This window comes from Phaseolus vulgaris, chromosome 3 (assembly GCF_051622355.1).
Source record: "Phaseolus vulgaris cultivar YP4 chromosome 3, ASM5162235v1, whole genome shotgun sequence".
Taxonomy (NCBI): Eukaryota; Viridiplantae; Streptophyta; class Magnoliopsida; order Fabales; family Fabaceae; genus Phaseolus; species Phaseolus vulgaris.
In genome coordinates, this window is record NC_143500.1 from 54151666 (window position 1) to 54179375 (window position 27710).

The 27710-nt window shown below is 32.1% G+C and overlaps 2 protein-coding genes across 6 annotated transcripts; both read left to right on the plus strand.

Moving 5' to 3' along the window:
- Positions 1-789: 789 nt before the first annotated feature.
- Positions 790-3507, plus strand: PAS2 (Protein-tyrosine phosphatase-like, PTPLA). The gene is made up of 9 exons (XM_068609976.1): positions 790-1069; positions 1163-1274; positions 1423-1441; positions 1546-1634; positions 1744-1797; positions 2494-2564; positions 2659-2740; positions 3035-3131; positions 3232-3507. The coding sequence occupies exons 1-9, from the start codon at positions 999-1001 to the stop codon at positions 3300-3302; spliced, it is 666 nt and encodes a 221-aa protein (XP_068466077.1). The 5' UTR covers positions 790-998; the 3' UTR covers positions 3303-3507.
- Positions 3508-8967: 5460 nt separating this feature from the next.
- Positions 8968-25916, plus strand: LOC137808717 (kinesin-like protein KIN-14B). 5 transcript variants are annotated; one of them, XM_068609978.1, is made up of 24 exons: positions 9002-9536; positions 10835-10958; positions 11376-11462; positions 11654-11824; positions 11924-12030; positions 12252-12383; positions 12503-12681; positions 13149-13310; positions 13994-14085; positions 15394-15545; positions 15749-15922; positions 16522-16668; positions 17830-18015; positions 18713-18790; positions 19255-19310; positions 19395-19620; positions 22028-22219; positions 22360-22551; positions 22955-23305; positions 23851-23949; positions 24497-24637; positions 24723-24881; positions 25085-25564; positions 25638-25916. In XM_068609978.1, the coding sequence occupies exons 1-23, from the start codon at positions 9318-9320 to the stop codon at positions 25538-25540; spliced, it is 3882 nt and encodes a 1293-aa protein (XP_068466079.1). In that variant the 5' UTR covers positions 9002-9317; the 3' UTR covers positions 25541-25564; positions 25638-25916. The 5 variants fall into 5 exon arrangements, with proteins under 5 accessions (XP_090156035.1, XP_068466078.1, XP_068466079.1 ...); XM_068609980.2 differs by adding an exon at positions 11073-11142 and having other exon boundaries at positions 9096-9536; positions 25085-25916; XM_090299909.1 differs by having other exon boundaries at positions 8968-9536; positions 15375-15545; positions 25085-25916.
- The last annotated feature ends 1794 nt before the right edge of the window (positions 25917-27710 follow it).

Genomic DNA, 27710 nt, shown 5'->3' on the forward strand with positions numbered 1-27710 from the left:
TTTATTTTATTGAACTTAAATCTAGTTTACTCTTTCGGTTATTTATTTTCAAATTATTTTATTATTTAGACCATTCACGTTTTCTTTAATTACATTTCTGCAATCCTTTTACATTATTATAAATTTATTTGCATTATTTTACAAGTATTGCTTTTCAATTAAATCACTTTAATTAATCTTTACTATTTCTTTAAGTCGAAACTTATTATTTGACAAATTCTAAAACATTCTATCATAAAATAACAAAAATCTTTAGTTTTATTTACATATTTTTAATCACATGCTGAATTTAAGATGATGCTAAACATAAACATTAAACATTAGTTCTTATAGCAATAACTCAATAATTCACATTGATTATTATAGCATACTCCGATCCCATATTGTGTTTAAACTATCGTCTATTAATATTTATATTTAACGACATTAATATCGTATTAGTGTAATAAAAAATTTTGAATAAAAAATTTATTAATATTTATATTTAAGGATATTAATATTTATATTTAAGGATATTAATATCGTATTAATGTAATCAAAAAATTTTGAATAAAAAATTATTTCAACTCACATACTTATTATTTTGTATATTTTTTACTGATTTGAGCCCATAAAACTTACAAAAATACGAATGTAACAATATCAAAATTTAACCGATTAAATTGAATATTTTAGATTTAACATCGTTAATACTCTTTTATGAAATAATTGTATTCTTTTAAATTCATAAAATATCACATAACAATATAAATTAAAATTATAAAATATTATATTATAAATTCATATTTTGTTCTTAGATCTTCCAACAGACAACTGTTACCAGTCCCACTGGCATGTTATTACAGATACCAAAGTCGTTGAGGAGTTGAGCTTCCCAACCAAACCGTTTTAAAAGCTGTAACACGACACACCCCATCCCACGTTAAATCTCTTACTCAGCCTCTTCGATCTCTGAATTTTTCACCCTTGTTTCTTCCCCGAGTTCAAGATCTCTCTTCATGGCTGGTTTTTTCTCACTTCTACGGCGCCTCTATCTCTCCCTTTACAATTGGACGGTTTTGTTTGGATGGTACTCTCACTCACCCCTTCTATCTATGTCATTGTGATTCATTCATTTCTTGCCCTTTCTCAACCATCTCTCTCTCTCTCTTAATTTGTTCAGGTGTCAAGTTCTGTATTTTGTTCTCAAGACATTGAACGAATCGGGTCATGAGCATGTTTACGAAGCAGCGGAAAAGCCTCTGCTTTTTGCTCAAACAGCTGCTGTGTTAGAGGTGCTTGTTCCAAAGTTTTCATTTTTCTGAACTATGGACACACCCTTTTGATTGTTTTCTAGGAATATGTTTTAAGTTTATTATTGGAATTATCTCAAGCTTTTTCTAACTTTTTATTTGGTGGGTTTTCTGTTGAATGGTGTGCTAGATTCTTCATGGTTTAGTAGGTGAGTAATCTGTTCTCAGTATGCGGGGTAATGCTTAATGAAAATGATAATTGAAGTTAGAGTTGGTTTGTTTATGAAATTCTGTGTTGTTTCCCCTTGTGAAGGACTGGTGAGATCTCCAATAACAGCGACGTTGCCTCAGATAAGTTCAAGGCTGTTCCTGGTTTGGGGCATTTTATGGAGTTTTCCTGAGGTGTAGAAAAATTTGGATTGTTTTATTTTTGTTGAACGCATTTAATTTGTTTATTCAGCATTCAGTCGTATTCTTCTATTGAAAAGTTGCACCAATCTTTTATTGCCAGACTCGGTCTCATGTGCTTGTTACTTCCCTACTAATCAGCTGGTCCATCACAGAGGCAAGTGTTTATGATTGCTCTTTCATGTGATATTCAAATTATCTGTTTGGATTTTTGTTATTTTGTTTGATATTAGCTAGAAATTATAAATGTTACCTCTTCTGACTTTAGTACCTTTACACTTTATGTGACTATTTTCTTACAGTTTTCTGTTAGTCATTTTCTTTAGACTTCCCAGTTCATATTCTGCTATCTTTTTCTAATTTGTTGTGTGTTTTCCTACTAATTTCACCATCATATTTATTACTATGTTCTTAATTCACTATAGCGTTTTCAGAGATGTCTGCTACATGTTGATACCAAGATTGATAACTAACTATGGTTAAGATATAGCAAATGTATTAAGTGGATAGATATTGAATTGAGTATCCTGCGATTTTTTTCTTTACATTTCTGAATGCATACATAGTTATACATGTTTCACTTACTAAAATTATACATAATTATACATGTTGAGTATGTCTTGCATAAAATGGTTAATGTTTAGATTTGATGATTCAAACTTTGAAGAACCTAATACTATGAATGGGGTGACAGCAATTTTTTGGCTTGGTGCCCTATGTTCCTCAGTAATTTTATTCCTCATTTGTTTCTGGTATCCATATCCCTTTGTTTCTGTTGTGAAGTCATTGATTAAAAAGTAAGAGAAGTATTAATAAAGATAAATATTTATCTTCTTTGTTGTTGCAATTATAGATCATTCGGTATTTTTTCTTTGGATTCAAAGAGACTTTTGGATTTACTCCATCATGGCTTTTGTGGCTTAGGTACGAAGTTTGATTGCTAAGCCTTGTTCATGGAGTATAGTACTAGGCAAATCAATTTTTTCTCTTACATCAACTACAAATTGTTCCTTTGCAGATATAGCAGCTTCCTAGTTTTGTATCCAACAGGCATAAGCAGTGAAGTTGGTCTAATATACATCGCCTTACCATTCATTAAGGTAAATATTTGAATACCAAATGTCCACCATAGAAACATTTATCTAGATCATCTGCCCTTGTTCATAAATCACTTAACAAAGAACAAATCTTCTAAGAGAATGGGATTGATGAAGTTTAAATCATTTTCGGTTAATATTTGGAAACCTTATAAATCTGTAATTTCTTAGCATTCCTAAAATGATAAAATGGAAATGGAAGAGAATAGTCTAATACTTATGATATAATATGGTGAAAATTTTGGTGAGATGGTTTCTCAGTAAGTTGGAGTTTCGAGTTAATGACTGTATTTTCAGGCTTCTGAGAAGTATTGCATAAGGATGCCAAACAAATGGAACTCTTCGTTTGATTACTTTTATGCTGCGATTGCTGCATTGGGAATCTACGTTCCAGGCATGAACAAAACATCTTTTCTCTGTTAATGATGACCTTAGGGTGATATTTATTTCACTGAATGTATTTTAAGTGATCGAGTTGGCATAATTCTATGCAGGTAGTCCTCACATGTATACATACATGCTTGCACAGAGGAAGAAAGCTCTCTCCAAATCGAAGAGAGAGTAATCTGTAGCTTACATTGATTTTGGGTCAAACATAGGATATGCATGTCATGTCTTGGTTTGAATCCACACACACAGGCACCAGAAACAATTACTTTCTTGTTAATGTATCATTAAAAGGCAACATGTCAGAGATAGATAAACTATTGTATTTGCTCTTAAGTAACATGGAGAAATGTAGCTTCCTATAGTTGAATGTTTCTCAATCATATGCTATAGATGTTTAACATGAAATAATAAATCATACTTCACCTTCTAACCTCGTAGATACAACAGATTTATAAACATTAAAGATCTCAGAATGTCATGAGATGGTGATATACAATGAGGGATTTGTCTAGAAGATGGTAACACATTAAAGAAGGGTAAAAACGTAAAAGAGTTGAAGAACAAAGTCATAGAAGTCACTGTGTTTCTGAAAAGCAGAAAAATAGAGAAGGGGAAGTCCTCTCGAAGACTTTTATTTTTGTGTGAAATGGAGGTTCCATCGAGAGCCATGGAGAAGGAGAAGTTGTGACTAGAGATGAAGAAGAACACCATGGTCTAGGTAAGGAAAAACCAAAAACTATTATTTCTGTTATTGAAAACTTACACTATAAAAACTTAACCTTATTTACAACACAACTTATTTATACAGGGTTTGAAAACCCTAACTAAAACAAACTGATATTGGTAAAGAGTGGGCTCGTCTTCTATAAATTAGACGGTCCTCGTCTTATATGTGTTAGATGATCCTCATCTTCCCCAGCCTATATATCATAACATCCTCCTCTCAAGCTGGATGATGTATATTCATCATACCTAGCTTGGTAATAAACATTTGAAAAATGACCAAATTTAGGGTTTTTTATGAACGTATCTGTCAGCTGATCGGATGGGTAGCATATGAAGGAGATTGTCTTGAATTTTCTCGTGAACCACATGAGAGTCTATGTCAATGTGTTTCATTTGTTCGTGGAAATTGGGGTTATATGCGATATGGTGAGCTAACTGGTTGTTGTGGTAAAGAGCAACAAGAACAAAATCTTGCATATGAAGATCACAAAGGATGTAGCTAAGCCATTATAGCTCACAAGTAGTAGGGCAGGTGCTTTGTATTCTACTTCAAGATATGAGTGAGAAAAGGTACTATAATTCTTTGACTTCCACAAAATAAGATATGACCAAAGGAAAATGCAATAGCCAGTTGTAGAACGTCTTATGTTTGGGCAAGAAGCCCAGTCAGAGTTGTTGAAGGCCTATGTACACTTCAAATTTAGCATAAAAAAAACAATCCATGTGCAGGGTTGGCCTTGATGTAGCGAAGAATATGTTGAACAGCTTGTTGATGATGAGTTGTGGATTCTGGTATCAATATGCTGAGAATATGAAGAATAAAACTTACATATGACTTAGTGTTAGTAAGATATAAGAGTTTGCCAATGAGTTTTCTATTGGGATTTGGACCCCTTAGCTTCTCTGCAACTTCATAAAGAATTTTGTTGTTAGACATAAGAGGCATAGAGCAAGGTTTACTTACAAGCATCCCATTTCTTTCAAAATGTCAAGGGCATATTTCCTTTGACATAAATGAATCCCCTTCATAGATCTGACCACCTCAAGCCTTAGAAATTATTTGAGTTCTCCAAGATCTTTGATCTTGAAAGACTTATTTAGAAAAAAAATTAATTCTCTCAATTTCTTGTAAGGAATCTCCTACGAGAATTTATAGGTGTTAGACAGTCTCATGTTTTATACACTAGATGATTCTCATATAGTATGTGTTAGAACGTCCTCATCTAATGTGTGTTAGACGATCCTTATCTTCTCCCTCTCTTTATGTCTTCTAGGTGTTAGACGATATCGTCTTTTATATACTAGACAATCCTCGTTTAATATGTGTTAAACGGTCATCGTCTAGTGTTTGAAATACGGTCCTCGTCTTCCCTTGCCTATATATCACAAAAATTTGGAATATAGGATGTTAATTGTACTGGTACATTAAAAGTTTATTTAAATAAAAGCATGTTCTAAAAAGTTGTGCTCTTTTGAGACTATTTTACTTGTAGAATAGTCTTTAAAATTTGGACGATATATATTCTACCATTGATCTTGAATTTGACATCGACTAAAAATATCATTAATTTATAATATCTATAAATAAGATAGTTCTCATTTTAGAATTTAGTTTTGTGATAATAAATTAAATTTGAATTCACTTCTTAAATTTAAGAAAATATCAGAATTTATGTTAAGAAAGTTTGTTCGAAATTTTAAATATTTTACTAATTGATGATTTTAAAAATAAAATAAAATGTTACTAATTTTATATTCAAAACAAATTAAATTATGTATAAATGATTACTTAGAAGTTTGGCATAAAGATATGACTATTAGTGATAATAGACTCAATATCAAATTTATTTTAGTGAAAAATTCTTATATTTTCCACCATTAACTTGCAGTCCGTTTAATAAGAAGCAAAGTGTTATAATTATTTTAATTTAAACAACTTCTACTTGATTATTTAATAAGATCCAATAATCAATGTTTGTTATTATTATGATTTGATATGTTTTATCTTTTTCTTTTCATTCTCAGCTTTTCACCCAACAACAACAAATATCTTGTATAAATTAATATAATCGATGTCAACCAAAATAATTTACTTAACAACAGTTTAAAATAACATTACTCGATAACAATTGATAAAAATGTTTCTTAACCTCAATTAAAAACTCTTATAGAATATAATTAAAAGATTGTTTTGATTGACTAAAAAATATCTTTGAATAATATTTTTGAATCATTAAATTTTATTTAAAACTAAAAATATAATAAATTTATTTGGTGCATTAATGCTTGATAACAATAGGCAAACAAAAAGCCTTCAAGTAAAACGAGTATATGTAATTATGGTCCCAACCAATACAGGTATGAAAATAGGTTTAATGCATATTTTCTTTTCCCAACCTGTTAAGCCTATATTTAATTAAAATGAAAATAATATTATTATATATATATATATCAAGTTATTAAACTTTTTAAAAATTGGTGTTTTTATTTTTTTCACTTGAAATTATTTTTAATTTATATTTTTACAATGGTCTATTAGTTTGAGATAAAGCGGAATCAAACCAAAAGTTATATTTAAAATATATATTAAATGTGAGCACTACAAATTTATTAGGTGGGCCATTTGTTCAGCCAACATGATACCTCTAGTTACCTTTTATATAATAACTAGTTTGATACTTATATTGTGCAAGAAAAAAATAATTATATAAATTTAAATAGATAAGATAATATAAAATTATAAAATAAGTAATTCTATTAATAGAAATAGTATTTTCATAACTGAAATATTTAAGAAATACAATGAATTATTGTCGTGGCAAAATTAATTATCAAAGAAATTTACCCTTTTAAATTTGATAGTTACTCTTGGAATAAGAATCATATGAACAATTTTACTTATAGTTAAAACTTCATATTTAATAACATAAATTCTAATCGATTTCTTTTTTGTAGTTTCACCTCCTTACAAATACCATTTGATTATAGGTATTTCTCTTTTTGTTGAATATTTTGCAAGACCATCTTCAACTTCTAAAAATAATTCACTAATTTTTTTTATTGTAAATTTAACTAGGTTATTTCTTATGTGATTTTTTTTTTGTTCTTTCTTAGTTTTTGTTTTCTGTTTATATTTGTAATCTCATTTTTTTTTTGTCATATAATTATTTGTGTACTAAGTTTTGGTAGATGCTTTTGTAGTGAACTTGTTCCACTACTTCACAATAATATCTAATATAATTAATCTTAATTATTCTAATGATTTATTATTATGTATTTTGAGGATTTTTCTCCACACAATAGTATATATAATGCAATTTTTGTTACTCTGTCTTGTATAGTTCTTCTTCGTTCGTCCGCATAACTTTATGCAAGATAAGCCTAAAAGATTATATTTCAAATGATACAAAATAAAATAAGAATCAAATTAAAAACTTTAAATAATTAGATATAGATAAATATATTATAAGAAAATAAAATAACAAAACATAAACCAATAGATAGGATTAGTGTGTAACTGAGATAATTAAATAACATTATTAAATGACATAAGTATAAGTACATGATGAAATCAATATCTAACTAGAAATAAATTAGGTTTAGATTACATAAATATAATATAAACCTGATATATGTAAAGATTAAATTACATATATAACAAAAGAACAAAATAAAATAAAAACAATATATTTAATTCAAAATAAATAAAATATTAATAAAGCATACATAAATTTATTAAAATTAATATAAAAAAAAAACTTAATTTCACTCTTCCTTGATTGGAGTGAGACAATAGAATAAAATATACAACCTATGAAACTCAGACACTCCTCTTAAATGACGTGCTGGTGTCCGATACTTGTGTTGGACATCGACACTCGTATGACACCCATAAGACAGACATGTATTCGTGAAGTGTCCAATTTAAAAAGTATTTATTAGATTTATGACAATTCTAGTACGGTTATAACACAAATTGTTAGATTTTAAAAAGGAAAAATACATTAATTTTCTCAAAATTCAAACTTTATTGTATAAATTGTTATTATGATTATAAAACTAAGAAACAAATCAGTGTGAACTAGTCATAAAAAACATCTTTCCGCTAAAAAAATAATAATTTGGAACATACTTGTACACATAAATCTTTATTGTCAATTTATATAATTCATAATTATATAATATATAAATTCGTGTTTCATATCTTACATTTTAAAAATTTTATGTATCTTCATATCCGTATTAGTGTCCCTGTTAGTGTTTTTAGTACACAGTGTACAACTTTTTTAGAAGATTTAAACTCTACTTCTCTCTCTTTCATACCGTAGATTACTTTTCTTTTAAGTATCACTTATCTAAGCTAATTTTATTTCTAAAACTCATTATTACATTGATTAAATATATTATCTTCCTATCTTATTTTTTATATTTTATTCATTATTTATTTATTGTTCTTTCTTATATAATAGAAGGATATTTTAAATAATTAACTATTATTATTATTTTAAATTTTTTCTTTTTATTATTATTTATTTTAGTTTTATTTAGTCACAGTGTGTGTCTGAAAAACTACTTGAATTATTTTTTAATGTTTAGACGTTATCTAGATAATATATATATTGTAGGAACTGTTTTAACTTTTTAAAGTGTGACATAATATAATTAATATATGAAAATATTAGTTTTAATATTGGATGGTTTTTAATAACGTATACTGAGATAATAATAAATGTAAATAGTTTATATATATACATTGAATAATATATTTTGCGTTGTTAAAAACTAAAGGTTCATTAATTATTGTAACGAAGCATAGCTTTATTTTATTCACACATGTAATACTTTTATTGAAACATTAATTTCTTTTATTCAAACTCACAGTGAATGATTTTTAATCTCACACTGTAATTATTAAAGTGACAAAAACATCATAATTATTTTCTTACAAGTCAAAAAATTAAATATAGATAAAAATAAAATGTCATAACCTTTTAACATAAATTAACAATAATATAGATATATTTTTATCCTTGGTGAAGATTGAAGAGTGTGTTTGGGAAGCAGAATTTGACGTGAAGGCGAAGGTTAAAGAAAGCCTTCACGTGGTTTGGCTTATCCTATAAAACAACCAAACACTTAAGACAGAGAGAGAGAGAGAGAGCAATAAGTTAGTGAGAGCGAAGGTTAAAGAAAGAAGAGACACAAAAATATTATGTGAGCGAGAAAAACCCAACAACACTGTGTCTCACTCTCGCCCACTCAAAACGACGCCGTCCACACTCTCCCAACCAAAACCATCTTCTCCCTCCATTCATTATCACACCCCAAAACCAAACCAAAAAGCCACAGAAGATTATATCATAAAGCTCATCTTATTTATTATTTATATATATATTTATATATGTTTTCGAATCCTCTTTTTCATTTCAAATTCGAAGCCACGAAATCTCAACTCTGATTCAAAATGGCGGAGCAGACCAACCGTTGGAGCTGGGACGTCACCGGCTTCGACCCGTGGAAGTCGTCTCCGGCGTCGCAATCTCCGCCGCCTCCGCTCGACCAAGCTGATCGGAAACCTACTGCGCCGTTGCTGCGGCGCTACTCCATTTCTGCTACGTCGGTTCTTCCACAATCCAGGCAGTCCGTCGCCTTGAAGCTTAACCGGTTGAAGGACAAAGTCAAGGTAATGCGTTTTCGGCTCCACTTGTCACTGTGCTGTTGCTTCTTTTTCTTCTTCTTCTTCTTCTTTGCAACGGCGACGTTTTGGCCTTCTTCCTTTTTATTCTTGTTTTGGAAAGTGTTTCAATGTTTTTAGTTTCTGCTTCGTTGCTAGTGCTCGCAACGGCGACGTTTTGGCCTTCTTCCTTTTCATTCTTGATTTGGAAAGTGTTCCAATGTTTTTAGTTTCTGCTTCGTTGCTGGTGCTCGCAACGGCGACGTTTTGGCCTTCTTCCTTTTCATTCTTGATTTGGAAAGTGTTCCAATGTTTTTAGTTTCTGCTTCGTTGCTGGTGCTCGCAACGGCGACGTTTTAGCTCGTGTTTCAGCTGTTACGTGCTGTGTTGTGTGGTTTGTACAAGTAGTTTCAGCGTGTGAAGAAAGGAAAGGTGCAATGCGGGCGGAGTTTGGAGGCTCTGTAGAATCTCTAGGTACTACGCTGGGGTAGCATCAGAAACTGTATAGTGTTTGTTTCGGGGTTGTGTATTGAAGGATGTTTGCACCTAACATGAGCGCGTTGATTTTTTGAATGAATGACTGAAGATTATGTGTTCTCTTCTCCTCCATTGTCCTTTTGTGGACTTCTATTAATTATTGGAGGGCTTTTGCTGCTTGTATTGTTTGTAGTACATGATGGTTCCGTGATGACGACGATAAAGGGGGTGCTCTTGCGGTGTCAATATTTTGAATTCAGGCTTAGGGTGTTTTAGAAGAGGCTGTTTAGAATAATATGATATGAGCAAAAAGAATTCGGCGTAGGAATCAAACCATGGATGCTAAAAATGTGATGGTGCATGTTTATAATTTGACTTCTAGTTGTAAAAAAACAGAGTACCGACCGACGTGCCCGTTTTGAAAACTCGTGGAGTGGACTATTTTTGTTTGTTTTCCATGTATGCTATTTGACTAGTATAAACCAAATGGTTAGTTTCATATGTTATGAAATGATTACACTATTCTATTATACAGAGTTGCGTATTGAAAATCACTTTCTGTAATGGAATGTGCTGATAAGGGATTTTTGGGTGGTTTGGTTTTAGGTTCCAACCTCCATGCAGCCATTTATCAAGGAAAAATAAGAGGGATAGAAGATGTAATGCTTTTTATACTATTTAAATTTTTAAATTACTAGCTAATTTTTACTGGTGTGTCTTCTATCTGGTTTGCGTTATTGTTTTTCATGTGGCAACTTTGCCAATTCTTTCGGATCATGCGATTTTGGGTTTAGTCATGTGTTAACAATCACATCAGATATTTTGCACAGCTTGCTAGAGAAGACTATATGCAATTAAGACAAGAGGCAAATGAACTTCAAGAATATTCAAATGCAAAACTTGATCGAGTTACACGATATCTAGGCGTTCTTGCAGAGAAAACCCGCAAGCTAGGTAAGAAATTAATTTTTCCTGACTCTTGGCTCATGCTTAGAATGAACCGAAGGTTTTGGAATATTGACATTTCTCCTGTAAATTCTTTTGCTTGAATGAAATACTTAATTTCAGGACAACATGAGATTCATTCTTTAAACCCGTGTAGGGAAATGAGAGTCTTGGTTTTTCTCACAGTTACAAGGTCTGATCTATGCTACCATAATAGATAATAGATTTGGCATTTTTAGCATTTAGTTTCTTGAAATAAATGAAGTTAAGCAAGATTTTATCTTTTCTTTCTAGTACCCAAGAATTTTCGGGGAAGGGTGGTTTCTCTGTTTAAAACTTTGGTACATTTTTTGTTCTTCTTTTGTATGTGAAATTGTACTGTTGGTTTTCTGTCACTAAATTTTGAAAATTTACTTTGAATTTCAGATCAAGTTGCCCTTGAAACTGAAGCAAGAATAGCTCCACTGATCAATGAGAAAAGAAGATTATTCAATGATTTATTAACATCTAAAGGTAGTTTATGCGTAAATTTTCCTTGAGTGTTAGGCAGTTTCTTTACATACACTCAATTTTGGTCTTCTGCACTCTCTTTATATAGTAACCGGAAGTGAAGCTGGTTAAATACACAATGTTCCTCTTATTTAAGCATACTCATATATAAGCTTTTCTGAGCTGAAAAATGCAGCAATTAATATTATTTGCAGGAAACATACGAGTATTTTGCCGAGCAAGGCCATTATTTGAAGATGAAGGTCCTTCAGTTGTTGAATTTCCAGATGGCTATACCATTAGTGTAAATACTGGTGATGAATCCTCATCTAATGCCAAGAAAGACTTTGAATTTGACCGAGTTTATGGACCACATGTGGGTCAAGGTAAAAGGATTTTATCCTTTCTTACCATCTCTTTAGTTTAAACATGTCTTTGATATGTACTTTTTAGATCACTCATCACCTTTGATTTTCTGTTTGCAGCCGAGTTATTCAGTGATGTTCAACCACTGGTACAGTCAGCTTTGGATGGATATAATGTTTCCATACTTGCATATGGACAAACCCTTTCTGGAAAGACACACACTATGGTTGCTTTCTTTCTTTTGCTGTTTGTGTGTGTGCATTCACATATCAATTCCTCTCAAATAAATTACAATAAAATAAAAAGAGTTTCAAATTCAATGTTGTCTAATATTGGAAATGAAATGGCTGCCCTATGGGTGAATTACTTTTACATGTTCTTTTTTGTCTTAGTCAATGATGATTGGCCTAATCAATTGCTTCTTTGATGTTCATTTGTTACTCCCAGGAAGGATCAAGCTATGATCGGGGACTATATGCTCGTTGTTTTGAGGAGTTGTTTGATTTATCCAATTTAGATAAAACTTCTACTTCTCAGTATAAATTCTGTGTTACAGTTTGCGAGCTATATAATGAACAGGTCTCTTTCTGTTTTCACTTATTGCATGCACCCTTCCTGTTGTGTTTCTGGTGTACTTTCTGATTTTCTGTTCACTTAGGATTATTAATTTTTTTTTATATACTTTTATGTGTTTTCAGACAAGGGATCTACTTTTGGAGGCAGGGAAAAACACTCCTAAACTCAGCTTGGGATCACCTGAATGTTTTGTGGAACTGGTGCAGGAAAAAGTTGACAATCCTCTTGAGTTTTCTGCAGTTTTAAAAACTGCATTGCAGACTCGGGAAAATGATTTAGCAAAGAATAACGTTTCTCATTTGTACGGTCTAAATTCTCTGCCTGCATTATATTGTGTTGACAGTGGTTTCACTTATGTCATTTTGAGTTGCACGATATACTATTTTGATAGCATACTTTTTATCAATGTAACTGTTGAGATCAATGCAAATGGAAGATCGTTTTGTTGATATAATCTACCATGATATATGTCTCTGTGTGTGTATTGGTTTGAGAAGACATTGCTTTCTAATTTGATGATTTCACAAATAATTATAAGTGTCTCCCTTTTTTCGCTTTGTTTTCTATTTTCGAATATTTGTACTAGAAACAGTGTAAATAACATTTTCTATTAAATGTATCATTGTGATATTGTATTATCGGAAAGAAGATTGTCAAAGGTTCTTCTTTTGTAGTTGTTAGTATTTTGATATTTCTGTGCATTTGTTGCCATATTTTTTGACTGCTGTAGACTAATTCACCTCTGGATTTCATGTATTTTTGTGTCAGGATTGTCACGGTACACATATTTTATAACAATTTGACCACTGGTGAAAACTCATATAGTAAACTCTATCTGGTTGATTTAGCTGGAAGTGAAGGTTCAATAACCGAAGATGATAGTGGGGACCATGTCACAGATTTACTGCATGTTATGAAGTCTCTTTCAGCGTATGTAACTTCAATGCTTTATTTTTCTCCATTAGTAAATTTATCAGTGTTTGCTTATTAGTTGGCTAGGGTTTTGTCCATCCATGTCTTTAGGTGGCAATACACTTAAAGTATTTTCTGTTGTCCTATATATGTTAATTTATCAGTTTTCATTACTTTGTTGCAAATGTTACCAAGTAAGCTAACCAAATTTTTAGGTCTGCTTCTGCCTAGGGAACAAATGTTTCGATAATTAATCTCCTAATAGTAGATGTGGGTTTGCATTTCATGTATGGTGTTTCGGCACTATACTTATATTTAAGGGCTATACTTTATCTTGCATTTACTTATTTCCTTAAGTCCCCTATCAATGATGAAATGGATTTTAAAGCTCCAATAAGCATATTCACAATCAAGTTTAGATGTGGTTTCTGGTTAAACTAGTTCTGGAAGGAAGATTGAGGAACAACAATAGTACTTGAACCTGGTCCTGATTTGTGTACTGTAATGAACCATGCTTAGATAACACTTCTTTGTATGTACAAAAATGAAATGCAATTTGATTCTTCGTAACTCCTAATATGTGCTGGCAATTTTCTTCTTTTCTGTATAGGTTTTATTTTTGGGCAAGTTTAGTTGAAAGAATGTGGTGCAGTGAAAAATTTAAATTTCTGACTTGTTGCATTTTTAAAATGAATATGCAGGCTGGGAGATGTTTTGTCTTCTTTAACATCAAAGAAGGATATAGTACCTTATGAAAATTCAGTGCTAACAAAACTGCTTGCAGATTCACTTGGTATTGATTTTTTTCTTCCCTCTTAGTATCTTTGAAGGTTGAACTTGTTATGGTAGCATCTATATGGTTGTAGATTTGTTATATCTGATGTAACATTGATGTACTATTAACAGCATTGTCTCTGCTTATTAAAATGCCAATGAGCTTTTACAACTTGGGTGTGGTTTTTTCATTGTTAGAAGACTGTGGCCATATATCACATGCCACATAATTTTTTGTTTATGTGTATTATTGTTTAGAAGGATTCAATTATTGTAATTCTAGGGAATAGTCTCCACTAACTGTATCTAGAGTCTTTATATCTGAATGACATGCTCAACCTTTGTACCACATTCTTAAAGAATAAAAAGCTTTTCATTCTCTAATTCTCTCCAAAGAGACTCTGTTCTGTCTCTCTCAGTCTCCCCCTCTAACTTTAACATGGAATCAAAGTGATATGAGCTGCCATAACCTGTCCTGTCACATAGTCACATCACATGTGCTACTGTCTGGGTAATCATGAAGCTGTTGTCTGATATTGTCTTCATTTGATATTCTGTTAGTCTTGTTGCTTATTCAGAAATATGTTGCTGCATATGCATTCTTCTGTTGCTATAACTGTTTTCTTTTATTTCTACAATTACATTTTATTCCAATTAGTCCCATATCAGTGCTTAAAAGGACCCTTGTCTTTGTCTTTGGATTAATTTGGTTCTTTTACAGAAATTTGAACATCCCCTTTCTTTAATTGTCCATCTTTGAAAAAGAAACAAATATTATTTCTCTTCCTCACAAATAAAACATTTTATTTACATTAGCCAATAAAAGATTTCCTCCTTCAATTTCAGAAAGAGGGCAGATTCAAAAGCTAATTTTAAGGTGATAATGGCCATGGAGCTTCTTTCAACTTATTATAAAAATTTTAGGTCGTTGCCATTAGGAAGAACAGTGGCTTCTCCATGAAGTTTCCAAGAAAATATTATGGTCCCTGTATTCATTGCCTATTTTTCTTTTGTTGAGGGTTTGGGTGGCTTTGCTACATTGATGTCTTTTATTCCACCAAAGGATACCTTATCCTATGATGGATAGACAAAGACATTGGTAAATGAAGCAACATTTACAAATTACCTGCATTTTGTGTATAAGAAAGGATTTACCTTCATTTCTAACTATAGCTATTTTTGCTTTTCACTCTTTTTGTTCTCTAAATTGATTCCCCATGTAATTGTATACTTTTTTAATGATTCATCCTGATTTGAATCAGTTCTTTCTGATCAATTTCAGGCACGTGATCTAATTTTTGCAGTTAGTGCTATTTAATATGTGCAGGTGGGAGTTCAAAAACTCTGATGATTGTGAATGTGTGTCCAAGTGTTTCAAATTTATCTGAGACATTGTCGTCTCTCAATTTCTCTGCTAGAGCTCGAAACTCTATGTTAAGCCTGGGAAACCGAGACACAATTAAAAAGTGGAGAGATGTTGTAAGTTCCCATTCTCATTTCTCCCTTTGATCTCTTTACTCATCAGTGATAATTTTTGTTAGAAGATTTTTAAAGTCATTACTACATATTACACATGATAAGATTGTATGTGGATTCAATGATGTTGAGTGCAATCTAGGGAGTTAGTGATTTCAAATTTTTCTATTTATACCATGTATTGTGTTTGCCATATTTTTTCTTAGGCAAATGATGCACGAAAGGAGCTCTACGATAAAGAAAAAGAAATCAATGATCTAAAGCAAGAGGGTTTGGAGCTCAAGCAGGCGCTTAAAGATGCAAATGATCAGTGTGTTTTACTCTTCAATGAAGTGCAGAAGGCATGGAAAGTTTCTTCTGCATTGCAGACTGATTTAAAGGTTTGGTATTTGAATTAGCCTGTCACAGTTTTCCAGTTCTTCATGCAGTGACATGTTATTTGGCGACTTGTAAATTATGTTTTGAAAAGTGTCATGCTTGGGTTATGTCAATCCATTGAGCAATTCTACATTATTTGTGCCACAACATGTTAAAAGAGCATATATACATTTAAAGTTTTAAATCAGTCTTTTGACTGCCTACTCAGTCAATTATAATATCAAATCCAACATTGTGCATCTTCTTATGTCATCTTGATTTAGGTTTGCTGAGGTGGGTGTTCTGTTAAATGTTTTAAACATTTTGTGTTAAGTTCTGATCCATGACATTATAATAACTGTTTGTCAATTTTCATCTTCTTATCCGAACTTATACTTTACACATATTTGACAATATATTATTTTTCTTTTTCTAATTTTATGAATTGTTCATTAACAACATATTACTTTGTTTAGTTAACACGTTTCAATATTTTAGGCTGCAAAATATCCCCTAATTCCTGAGAACATCCATCCTTTATTATCAACACTAAGTTGATATGTTTTAATATAAAGGCATCTTCCTTGCCTGTGACCTGCATTATTGTTTTTATTTGTTGTAGTCGGAGCATGAATTTCTGTCAGATAAACACAATATAGAGAAAGAACAAAATACTGAGCTTAGAAATCAAGTTGCTCAACTTCTACGGTTAGAGCAAGATCAAAAATTGCAGATACAAGAACAAGATTCAACCATCCAAAGTTTGCAGGTTGGTCCTATGTTATACTAGCTTGCATTACTTATTTATGTGAACTTCTTGAATGGTGTACAAATCCAATTTCTAAGTACTTTAACAACTACAGTTTCTCGATAAAGGTTAGAATGGTCTAACATAACTTTTCTAGTGAATGAATGTTTATCAGTTTTGTTTGTTACTTGAGTATATAAATTATAATTGAGCTTTAAATTTTTTGCAATTGCTTCTTAATCCTAAATTCTTATTACTTTTATTTATTTATTTCACTCTCCCTGTTGAGTTTTGGACTTTGTACTCTGGTTCAATGCTCTGCTTCTGCAGTTCTTTCTTTTGCATGCTACCAACTGCTATTTATATTATCAAATTTATGTGTGTACAGGTGACATTTCCAACACAGCTGTAGCAACGATACTTTGTCATCATTGAGTAGTTTGAACCAATGTTTTTAAACCAAATCAGTCATTGAAACGGTGAAAACACTGATTCAAGGTTTTGTGGTTCAAATGTGTTTGAAAAAGTATTAATAAAATAATAATAACTAAATAATATTAATTTTTAATAATTATATAACAATGAAAATTAAAATAAAGCACCATTTTATAGGTTCTTAACAACTTAAAGAGAACATGAAAATAGACCAAACCAAATATAACTTAATACTTTATGTTTTTACTAAGCAAAATAATGTCCATTAACACTATAAGTGTATGTATAGAATAAAAAAGAAAATGGCAAATTGATATAATATAGAACAAATAAATCAAGATATTTTTTTTTAAAGTAATATAAGTGACTAAATTATGTTTTTGTAAATAAAAAATTAATAATAATTGGTAATTAATTTATTTGTATGTTCTGTACTTATTAAAAGTGTTTTTATTTGCCTTAAAGATGCTTTATATTATTTTTTTTTAAATTAGTGGCTTCAAACTGGTTTGACCAGTTCTGTATAGAGCTGAGTTTTTGTGTAGCTGAACGTGTAACTGGATTAGTCAAACTGGCCAGTCTGATTTTTAAATCACCGGTTTGAACAGTATCAATTTCACCCTTTCCTGAATTCTTTTATTAAAATACAAATAATGAAGTTAATCCTTATTTAGGTGTAATGATGTGCGTTATTTCCATGCTTGCCAGATAGTTCAGTGTTCCATTTTTTTTTTCTATCTGATGCAGGCTAAAATTAGAACCCTCGAAACTCAACTCAATGAATCTATTAAAGCTCAACCTAGGTCAATACCTGTATCAGAGCCAGAGTCTGCTGATGTATCCAATTCAAAACTAACTGGAGATGGCATAGACTCTTCTGCAGTAACCAGAAAACTAGAAGAGGAACTAAAGAAACGTGATGCGCTGATTGAGGTTTGTTATGGTTGGCAATTGTGTTTGATTGTCAGTCTTTTCCCCCCCATTATTATATGGTTATTGCTTTCAAACATAAACCAAAATCTTCATAAGAAATATTACTGGCCATAGTACTCTGTATATCTTTTAGATGCAAAATGGTATAAGTAGGAGTATGTGGTATGGTTGAATCATCATGTTTGAAAGCAGCAATTAAGTCTAAAACTGAAACGATGACATAGTTACTATGGTGGCATTTTTAATATATATAATATAATGAAAAGGCAAAAAAGATAAAACTAAACCGGCGGCCAACAAAACACAGCTTAAAATTTTGGTTTGTATATTCTGATGACCTTCTAGATGCTAAATGGTATACATACGAGAACATGGTGTGGGTGGACCACCATGTTTGAAAGTGATAATTAATTCTAGAACATAAATGGGGATATTGTTAGTATGCCTTATTAATACATATGAAGAAAGGGCAAAAAATATAAAAGGTAAACCGGCAACCAAGAAAACACAGCTTAAAATTTTGTTTTGTATTTTCTGACCTTCTAGTTTGTATAAGATATACCCCGTTAAAAAAGTTCTGGATATTTATTTTGTTTAATTCTTCAGATGTATTGAATTTTGATATGCCTACTATAGTTGTATATTGATCTGGAGAGATGAGAGGCTAAACCTAAATTTGATATTTGATGGTTTGCAGAGGTTGCATGAAGAAAATGAGAAATTGTTTGATAGATTAACTCAGAGTCAGAAAGCATCTACAGCTGGATCACCTAAGGTAGGAAAGTTTCACAACTCACTAGATTAACTGTATACGATCACTATCTGTGTTGTATGAAAAGGAGGTATTGTTATCGACTTTTTAAAATTTGACACCAACTATTTTAATGTTTATGGTCATTTATTTGAATAAATCACACTGCATAATATGGCCCTCTTTCTTCTGATTAATGGTTCTGTCTCAAAGCACTAAGTGCTTTATATCTTGCGCATAAGTCATATTTGATTGTGAAGAACTTCTAATTCAAAAAACTGTCTTCTATTCTATGGGCTGCAACCATATATGTCTTTTTTCCTACCATTGCTTGCTTTAAAATGAATCAGGATTTCAGCAACACATGGTAATGTATATACATACGTGTCCCAAATAGCATCCAAAGAGTAATGTAACAATTATTTTATATCAATGGTCATGCTTTTTTTTGCTTTGTGTGGGTACTTCTGGCTCCCTAAAATTTTCAGTTGTCAAGTCCATTAGCTCGTGGTTCAGCTAATGTTCAGCCTCGGAGTACAGGAAGGTACGATTTTATTCTATTCCTTGTAATTTTTGTTTTGTTTACTAGCATATGATTATTGACCATATTCTGGTTGGCTTGATACAGAAATGGAAGTGGCAACAATACAAGTTCTCGTTCTGTGGATGTTCTTCCTTCACCTTTAGCCACTGATAAAAATGATGGCACAGTTGCTCTAGTTAAAACTGGCTCTGAATTAGTTAAGAGTACCCCTGCAGGTGAATATCTTACTGCTGCTTTGAATGACTTTGATCCAGACCAATATGAAGGGCATGCTGCCATTTCTGATGGTGCAAACAAGCTTTTGATGCTGGTATGCATGAATGATCTATTTATGATTCAGTTTGCTAAAAACAGATTTATTGTAATATGAACAGATGTTTGTTATTTTCAGTTATGTTAAGCTGAGTCTTTCTGGGAAGAATGTCCAAATCCTGATCTAGTGTTTTTGAACATTTTGGTATGCATATAAGGCTCTACTCACTCACTGTCAATACAACGACTTGGATTACATCCCATGGTATCAGAATTTGATATGTAGAAAACAGAGAAAAGCTTTAACAAACAAGAACTGAATATTATTTTCACTCACTAAGTACAAAAACAGAGTCTATATATAGACTCAAGAGGTTACACAACCATAACAGAAAACAGAAACAACAAAAACACTAGCAGCTAACATTCAGTTGAATAACTGAATGTGTACATTACTAATACAAGGGATCTCATTACACTATGACACTTCTCTTGTCTAGGATACATTGCCGCCAGTCTTTGTTGATTGGGATGTCAGCCATGTACAATTTATCAGTAAAATGTCCAAACTTCCTGTTAAAGCTTGCCTTCCTTGTAATTGAAAGCACAGATTTCCATCTTCATCCTCACATCTAAACATGGCTTGATACCAGAACCTAATACCAATACATCATCCTCGCTAACCCTATGATCTAGTGTATTTGTTCATCCAAATCATTAAAAAATCCATAAAATTCTTAAACCTTTAAGCACCCTACACAAATAATTTTGTATCCATTGTTTATTAAGACCAAGCACAAAATTGATGGATACCAAATGATTTGCCAATTGGTAACAATTTATAGGAGCCCTAAACATTGTGTTTTAATATATGCCTTTGGTGCACCCACATAAATCTGAGGGTCTTACCAATTGATTTCATAGCTTTTAGCCATGTCTTAGGCTCTCAGCTACTAGTGAACAGTATGAGTGGTGATGCTGGCATTGTATTATTTGCTTAGGACCAGTCAAAGGGCTAGTGCATAGCCAACTTGCATTGTTGTTGGGGTTGTGGAACATGTGGTGGGATGTTGAGCACCAATTACAAGGTATGCAACATGAGTCCTGATTGGAAGTAGGTATTCTAGTTTGAGGAATTTAAGGTCAGATTTCATTTTAAAACTAATTGACATTAAGTTGTCCAATAGATGTATAATATAAGTCACTCCAAAAATTGAGATAGGCGATGCGGGATTGCCAACACCCTCCTTCACAAATGTTTGTGGAAAGGGCGAGTCTATTAGAATAGGTGATTTACTTAGAAAGTTATAGACTCTGATACTAGGTCAAATTTCATCTTAAAGCCATTTGACATTGAGTGAAGTTTTCCAATAGATATATAAGACATACTTCAACAATTGAGGTCGGGTGATGTTGTACTTTCCAACAAACCCCATCCATATCTACTTGCCAAACTAGACGAGCTTAGCAAAATAGGCAATTACCAAGATGAGCTATGGACTTGAATAGCATTTCAGATTTCATTTTAAAATCAATTGACCTTAAGGGAAGTTGTCTAACACATATATAAACTGCACTCCAAGAACTGAGGTAGGTAATGTGGTACTTCCCAATATTTATAAAGCCTTGTGCTATGGTTCTCCCAAGGTTTTTATCAGCATCCTGCAGCAAAGAAATCTCAAAGCTGGAGGATGGACAGGAAGTTCTTAACAGCCATTTTCTCCTATTAAGCCTTATGAATCTTTCACATCATGACTAAAAGGTATCATCAGCTCATCAAGTTCTTCACAAGTTGTATTAAGCTCATAAAATAGGCTGAGTGGTCTAACCTGTTCTTCTACCTGATTGAAGGCTTTACACACTTTATAGATACAAGAGACATTCCCTTTAATAAGAAATTTGAATACTTAGTCAGCACCAGAATTGCATCAACATTAGTGTTTCTTTTCTTTCTGCCATTTGGGAGGCAAGAAACAAGAGAACAACTGACTCCTTGCTGTCACATGCTGACGTATGACAGAGGACTGAAACTTGGAGACAAGCCTGTGATACCAGCACACCTCACTGCCAGAGTTAGGATAGGCCAATTGGAGGATTCTGAACCTCATACAGTGGGCAGTGAGACCTAAGTTCACTAAACAAATCAGGGAATTTTTTGACAAACTCTTTATGGCACAGAACATAGTGTGCTGGAAAAAGAATTTGTTCTATGCATAAGCACTGTACATAATATATATACTTGTGTGTTTATAATACTAACTGCCAATTCCTATATTGTGCTATTTTAGTTTGTACATTTACTACGAGAATATGTACAGCTGGAAATTGCTCCCATACTATTACAACTTGAAATGATAATGTATTGAACATCAAAAAGAGGTTGTACATACAATTTTATCAATAACAAATGTGGTTGATTGCACCAATTAGGCTAAATTTTTATGAGCATATCCCAATGATTGCAGGTTCTGGCTGCTGTGATCAAAGCTGGTGCCTCTAGGGAACATGAAATTCTTGCTGAAATTAGGGATTCTGTTTTCTCTTTTATTAGAAAGATGGAACCTAAACGTGTAATGGACACCATGCTTGTTTCCCGTGTTAGAATTCTGTATATAAGATCTTTGCTTGCAAGATCCCCAGAGTTGCAGTCAATTAAGGTAACAGCAGTAGAGGCTATGGAATTTCCCTTTCAAAAGAAAAAAAGTTCCAATAAGGCCGCCTTTTGTATTTTGTGATTTTTCTGAGTCTAGTGGCATGCGTTTTGTTAATTTTGTTTGTCTTGCACATTGAATTGAAGGTTTTGCCAGTTGAGTGCTTTCTTGAGAAGACTAATACTGGGCGTAGTAGAAGTTCCAGCCGAGGGAGTAGTCCTGGTAGGTCTCCTGTGCTATATGTTGACGAGCAGATCCAAGGATTTAAAGTGAATCTAAAGCCAGAAAAGAAATCAAAGTTTTCATCTGTTGTGTTGAAGATACGTGGGATTGATGAGGTAGCTGCAAATACCTATTAATTTTATCTCTCTCTCTCTTGTTAGTGCTGCTCACATTAATTGGCAGAAAAGCTCAGTTAAAGTGTGAAAACTGTTGAGGAAGGAAATTGTAGTTTTTCCTTAGATTTGGTTTAGATCTTTGAACATTATAATGCCATTTTACCATTTATCAGTGTCCTATCTTCTGTTATCTGCCAAATTGTTGATAACTGGTTGAGGAGTGAAGGCTGAGAAAGTAAAAATTTATTTAACTTCAAAGTTTCCACCAAGGCGTGCAACTTATTCTTTTAGTTTGTGTTGGTTTTGTGTTTTATTCTCTTTTCTGGTACATACCTGGAAAAACCTTACATTGTTTGAACCTTCGTCACATGATTCTGTTTTCATTTTGAAATAAACTGCACAGGACATCTGGAGACAGCAGGTAACTGGTGGAAAGCTCAGGGAAATTACTGAGGAGGCCAAAAGTTTTGCAATGGGGAACAAAGCTCTTGCTGCACTCTTTGTACATACACCTGCTGGTGAGTTACAGCGCCAAATTAGATCCTGGCTTGGCGAGAATTTTGAGTTTCTGTCAGTAACTGGGGATGATGCATCCGGGGGGTCAACTGGTCAGTTGGAACTTCTTTCAACTGCAATTATGGATGGTTGGATGGCTGGACTTGGTGCTGCTCTTCCTCCGCATACTGATGCCCTTGGCCAGCTATTGTTTGAATATTCAAAACGGGTCTATACTTCTCAACTACAACACTTGAAGGTATGGCACACGTTAGTTCTGTGTGTAGAGTGAATTATAAATGCATGATTATTGGAAGAAGCTTGTTTGCTCTAGGACTTTGTTGAAAGATGGCACTCGTACAGCTGTCACATTCAAATATAACAATTGTTCTAAACATAATAGACTGAGTCCAGCTACTTGTTTTGGCATGTTTTATTGGATGGAGTATTTTCGTAGCTTCTATCAATCTAGGGTAAACTTTGGTCTTTTTTTTTTCTTGAACTGTCATACTAAATTCAAGATCTAAGTCCAGTGTTAGTTTGAGAAAAGAAAAAGGATTTCTGCTTAAAATTTCACAATATCGTTTTCCCAAATTTTTTACATGCATTTTGAATTCATACATGCAACTTGCATAAAGACCATATATTTAGATGCAGACCTCCATTTCCTTCCATGGGAAGTTACATTTATGTGATTTGTTTGATTAGATTGTGTGCTGTGGATGTATACTTTAGACCAAAAAAATGAATGAATTCTTTTTTCATTGTGTTGGATTTCTGTTTTCTGATATTTGTGATTGACAGGATATTGCTGGTACCTTGGCGACAGAGGAGGCTGAAGATGCAGCACAAGTAGCTAAGCTACGTTCAGCTCTAGAATCGGTTGATCATAAAAGAAGAAAGGTGCATTGTTTTTTTCAAACAGTTAAATCTTATGCATGCCAAAAGTGTTATATTAACATATATGTCTTTAGTTGCTGCATGACTTCATGCTTGTCATCGTGTTAGTTGCTAGATAAAAATTGCATGTAAATGCGGATATAGCCCCTAACTATAATGCAACACCGTTTTTATTTTTGACACTAGAGACTGAGAGTTGATGTGGTGATAAGGTTGGTGCCTTCTGATCAAGTATCTGTAACAAATTCTAGTTGTATAAATAGCTCCCTTCAACCTAAACTGGCCAACTGGGTATAGAACAAAGACAAATTAAATTGTGTGCATTTGATATTGTGGAGGACAAAAACAATACTCGCCTGAGTCAATGCTGGGAAGAGAGCAGAGACAAACAATCATTGAAAATTATGATAAATTTAAAAAAAAAAATCAAACTTTTAGAAACTCGGTAGTGTTGTGGTGATTCGATTGGTGAAGGAACTTACTCTCTGTTGTCTTAAATGAATTTGTTCATCATACGCTGACATTGATTTTTTCAATTTCCTTTTATCAGATTCTGCAACAAATGAAAAGTGATATAGCATTATTAACGTTAGAAAATGGTGGTTCCCCTATTCAAAATCCTTCTACTGCAGCTGAAGATGCACGATTAGCATCTCTTATTTCGCTTGATAGCATATTAAAGCAAATCAAGGTTCTTACATTATTGCTCAAATCTATTTTCAAAAGTTAGTGTACGGATTGAATGTTTATTAATAATTCAAGGCATGATTAAACAGGATATAACAAGACTTTCTTCTGTGAACATCTTGAGCAAAAGTAAGAAAAAGACAATGCTTGCTTCTGTTGATGAATTAACAGAACAAATGCCTTCACTTCTCCAAATTGATCATCCATGTGCTCAGAGGCACATTGCAGATGCTCGCTACATGGTTGAGGTATGCAAAATATTGTGTATTGTACACCCCACTCCTTTCTTCTTATCTTAGTTACAGTTTTCAATTAATCATCAATCAATACTGAAATAGAACAAAATTGTTTATTTTGTTGTTTGGGTCCATAGCTTAGTTATATGCTTAAGGGCTGAACTGATGAAAATTAATTTGGATTGATTTTTGTTTTTTATTTTTGTATGATACAGTCAATTCCTGAAGAAGATGACCCCATTCAAGATATATCTCATGGTCACAAGCCATCAACAGATCTGAGCTCTGGATCGGAAACGGACGTGGCACAGTGGAATGTACTCCAATTTAATACTGGCTCAACATTACCATTTATAATAAAATGTGGTGCAAACTCTAATTCGGAACTGGTCATTAAAGCTGATGCACGAGTTCAGGAACCTAAAGGTGGTGAAATTGTGAGGGTTGCCCCTAGACCCTCCGTTTTGGAAAATATGAACTTGGAGGAAATGAAACAAGTATTTAATGAACTACCCGAGGCTCTAAGCTTGCTCGCTCTAGCAAGGACCGCAGATGGCACACGAGCACGTTATTCTAGATTATATAGGACCTTGGCTACAAAGGTTCCATCGCTTAAGGATTTGGTCAGCGAGCTTGAAAAAGGGGGTGCACTCAAAGATGTTAGAACGTGACCTTTGAATAGCGACATGCCTGTGGTATTGCATTTCTCACTCTGCTTGCACTTATGTTTGTATGTAGCAGTAATTATTTAGTATACTTCTCCTGCAGTTTTGATTCTAGTAGTTAATGCAAGTAGCTCAAAACGCAGTTTCTGGTTCAGTTCAAACTGGTGTAAACGTTGCAGCATCAGATTCGATTGTCATATCAGGTTTTAAAATTTCATATTCATTGTCTAGCCCCTGCCGTCTTTTACTCATTTTCCAACCATTGTAATTGTAGTGAACTTCTTGCAGTAAATATTACAAGTATTTGTAGTTCAGTCTGGATCTATGTTTATGTAAATTTGTTTGATCTGATTATAAAAATAAACGAGAAATCTTGGTGTCAGATTTTGCATCAAAGAGAAAGAGAGAAGTTTGAAATTTATTAGATGAGGGAATGCGGAGAAATAAATAAAAATGGTGTGAATTGTATGTGTATCACATCTTAGTAACTATTATTATAATTTAGTTTGAATTGAATACAATACAATTTGATTAGAAGTAATCTAGAGTGAATTAGAATAAATGATTTAGTTGTTTTGGAACATGTGATTATTAATTAACAAATTTAAAAGTATTTATATTTATTTTACATATTTTCTTCAACTATTTCTAGTTTTCCTTTAATTTTATAAGAGTTTTTATTAATAAAAAATTGTTACAAAACAAGTCACTCTTGATAATAATATAATTTAAACTCAAGATTGTTAAATTGAGTGCTTTTTAATACTAACTCATTTTTGAGAGAGAAGCTACCAATGAAATGTTTAAGCTTTTCAAAACTATTATCAATTGTTCAAACCATTATACAATACTTCACAAAATATAAGAACACTTTCAAGTTACTTTTTCAATCTTTGTATTTTTTTCTTCTTATATTATTATATTGATGATAGATAATTAATGAAACTTTAAGGTGCCAACTTAATTAAGATGTTAAAGCTTTATAACGATGCATAACTTGATCTTAATAAAAAATAATTAGGAATCTTCCCAGGTGTAAAAACTAAAAGGGTTCCACAAAATCCATGATTTATTTGGATAAGAAGAATGTAATGAAATTGCTCTAAGAAATTGAAGCTCAAAAGAAAAGTTCGCTTCGGCTCGTCTTATGTATCAAGGTCAAAAGTTGCAAGAGTCTGAAGCTTAAGCAAAATGAAGATGATGCAATTTCTTTTATGTCCAAAAGTTGAAAACATTTGACAAAACTGAGAAAAATGTTTTTTATGCAAGAAGCAACTGAATGTCCAAACTAAAAAAAAATGGACAAAAGGTATGATGATGGCTTACAGAGAGGAAGAAGGACCAATTTGATTCTAAAAGTGAATCTAGAAAATTTGAATTAGAGGCATGTCATGATGATCTTCATGAAAACTCACACATACACTTAATTGAGGGCTTAAAGTTGAAATAGAAAAGAAAAAAACCTTAGAGTGCTTTAAAATTTATGACTTTGTCCATGCTCTCATGCTATTTCAAGGGTGGATGGTAGAACCTCTAAGAAGGGTGAATATATTGCAGTTGACTTTTTTTTGTTGTGTAGGAAACCACCTAAATCAATTGGGAACCATATGTATATGCCTAAGTCAATTCTTTTAAAACTTTACTTCCTGAGTAATTGATTTTAAATTATAAAATTCTTAAAATTTGTCAAAACAATTTATTTATTTGAGATGGTGGAATTTCAAAAATAGGAATTTAACAAATAAAATGATAAAATGATAAAATTTGTTGAAATTTAAAAAAGTGTTGATGAATTATGTAGCATAAACACTAATACGGATATTGATATGACATGAAAACAAACACAAAAATACATATAATTTTTAAAATGTAAGACACGAGAACACGAATCTATATACTTATAAAATTATGAATTATATAAATTGACAATAAAAATTTATGTACAAAATATGTATATTTTAGTTTTTTTTAAAAAAAAATATTTATTTATGACTATTTCAAAAATATTTGTTCTTTCATTTTTATAATCATAATGAAATTTTATATAATTAATTTGAATATTTTAAAAAATTAATATATTTTTTAAAATTATGTTATAACTTTACAAATGTTTAAAAATTTAAAATATATTTTTTGAATTACACATATTTTACGAGTATCGGATTATCTAATGTTT

Coding starts and splice junctions, on each gene's coding strand:
- PAS2 (XM_068609976.1), top strand. CDS start 999: ATGGCTGGTTTTTTCTCACTTCTACGGCGCCTCTATCTCTCCCTTTAC. Junction 1,070..1,162: donor TGGACGGTTTTGTTTGGATG/GTACTCTCACTC, acceptor TAATTTGTTCAG/GTGTCAAGTTCTGTATTTTG. Junction 2,565..2,658: donor TCATGGCTTTTGTGGCTTAG/GTACGAAGTTTG, acceptor GTTCCTTTGCAG/ATATAGCAGCTTCCTAGTTT.
- LOC137808717 (XM_068609977.1), top strand. CDS start 9,318: ATGGCGGAGCAGACCAACCGTTGGAGCTGGGACGTCACCGGCTTCGAC. Junction 12,384..12,502: donor GCGAGCTATATAATGAACAG/GTCTCTTTCTGT, acceptor ATGTGTTTTCAG/ACAAGGGATCTACTTTTGGA. Junction 15,923..16,521: donor CATTGCAGACTGATTTAAAG/GTTTGGTATTTG, acceptor TATTTGTTGTAG/TCGGAGCATGAATTTCTGTC.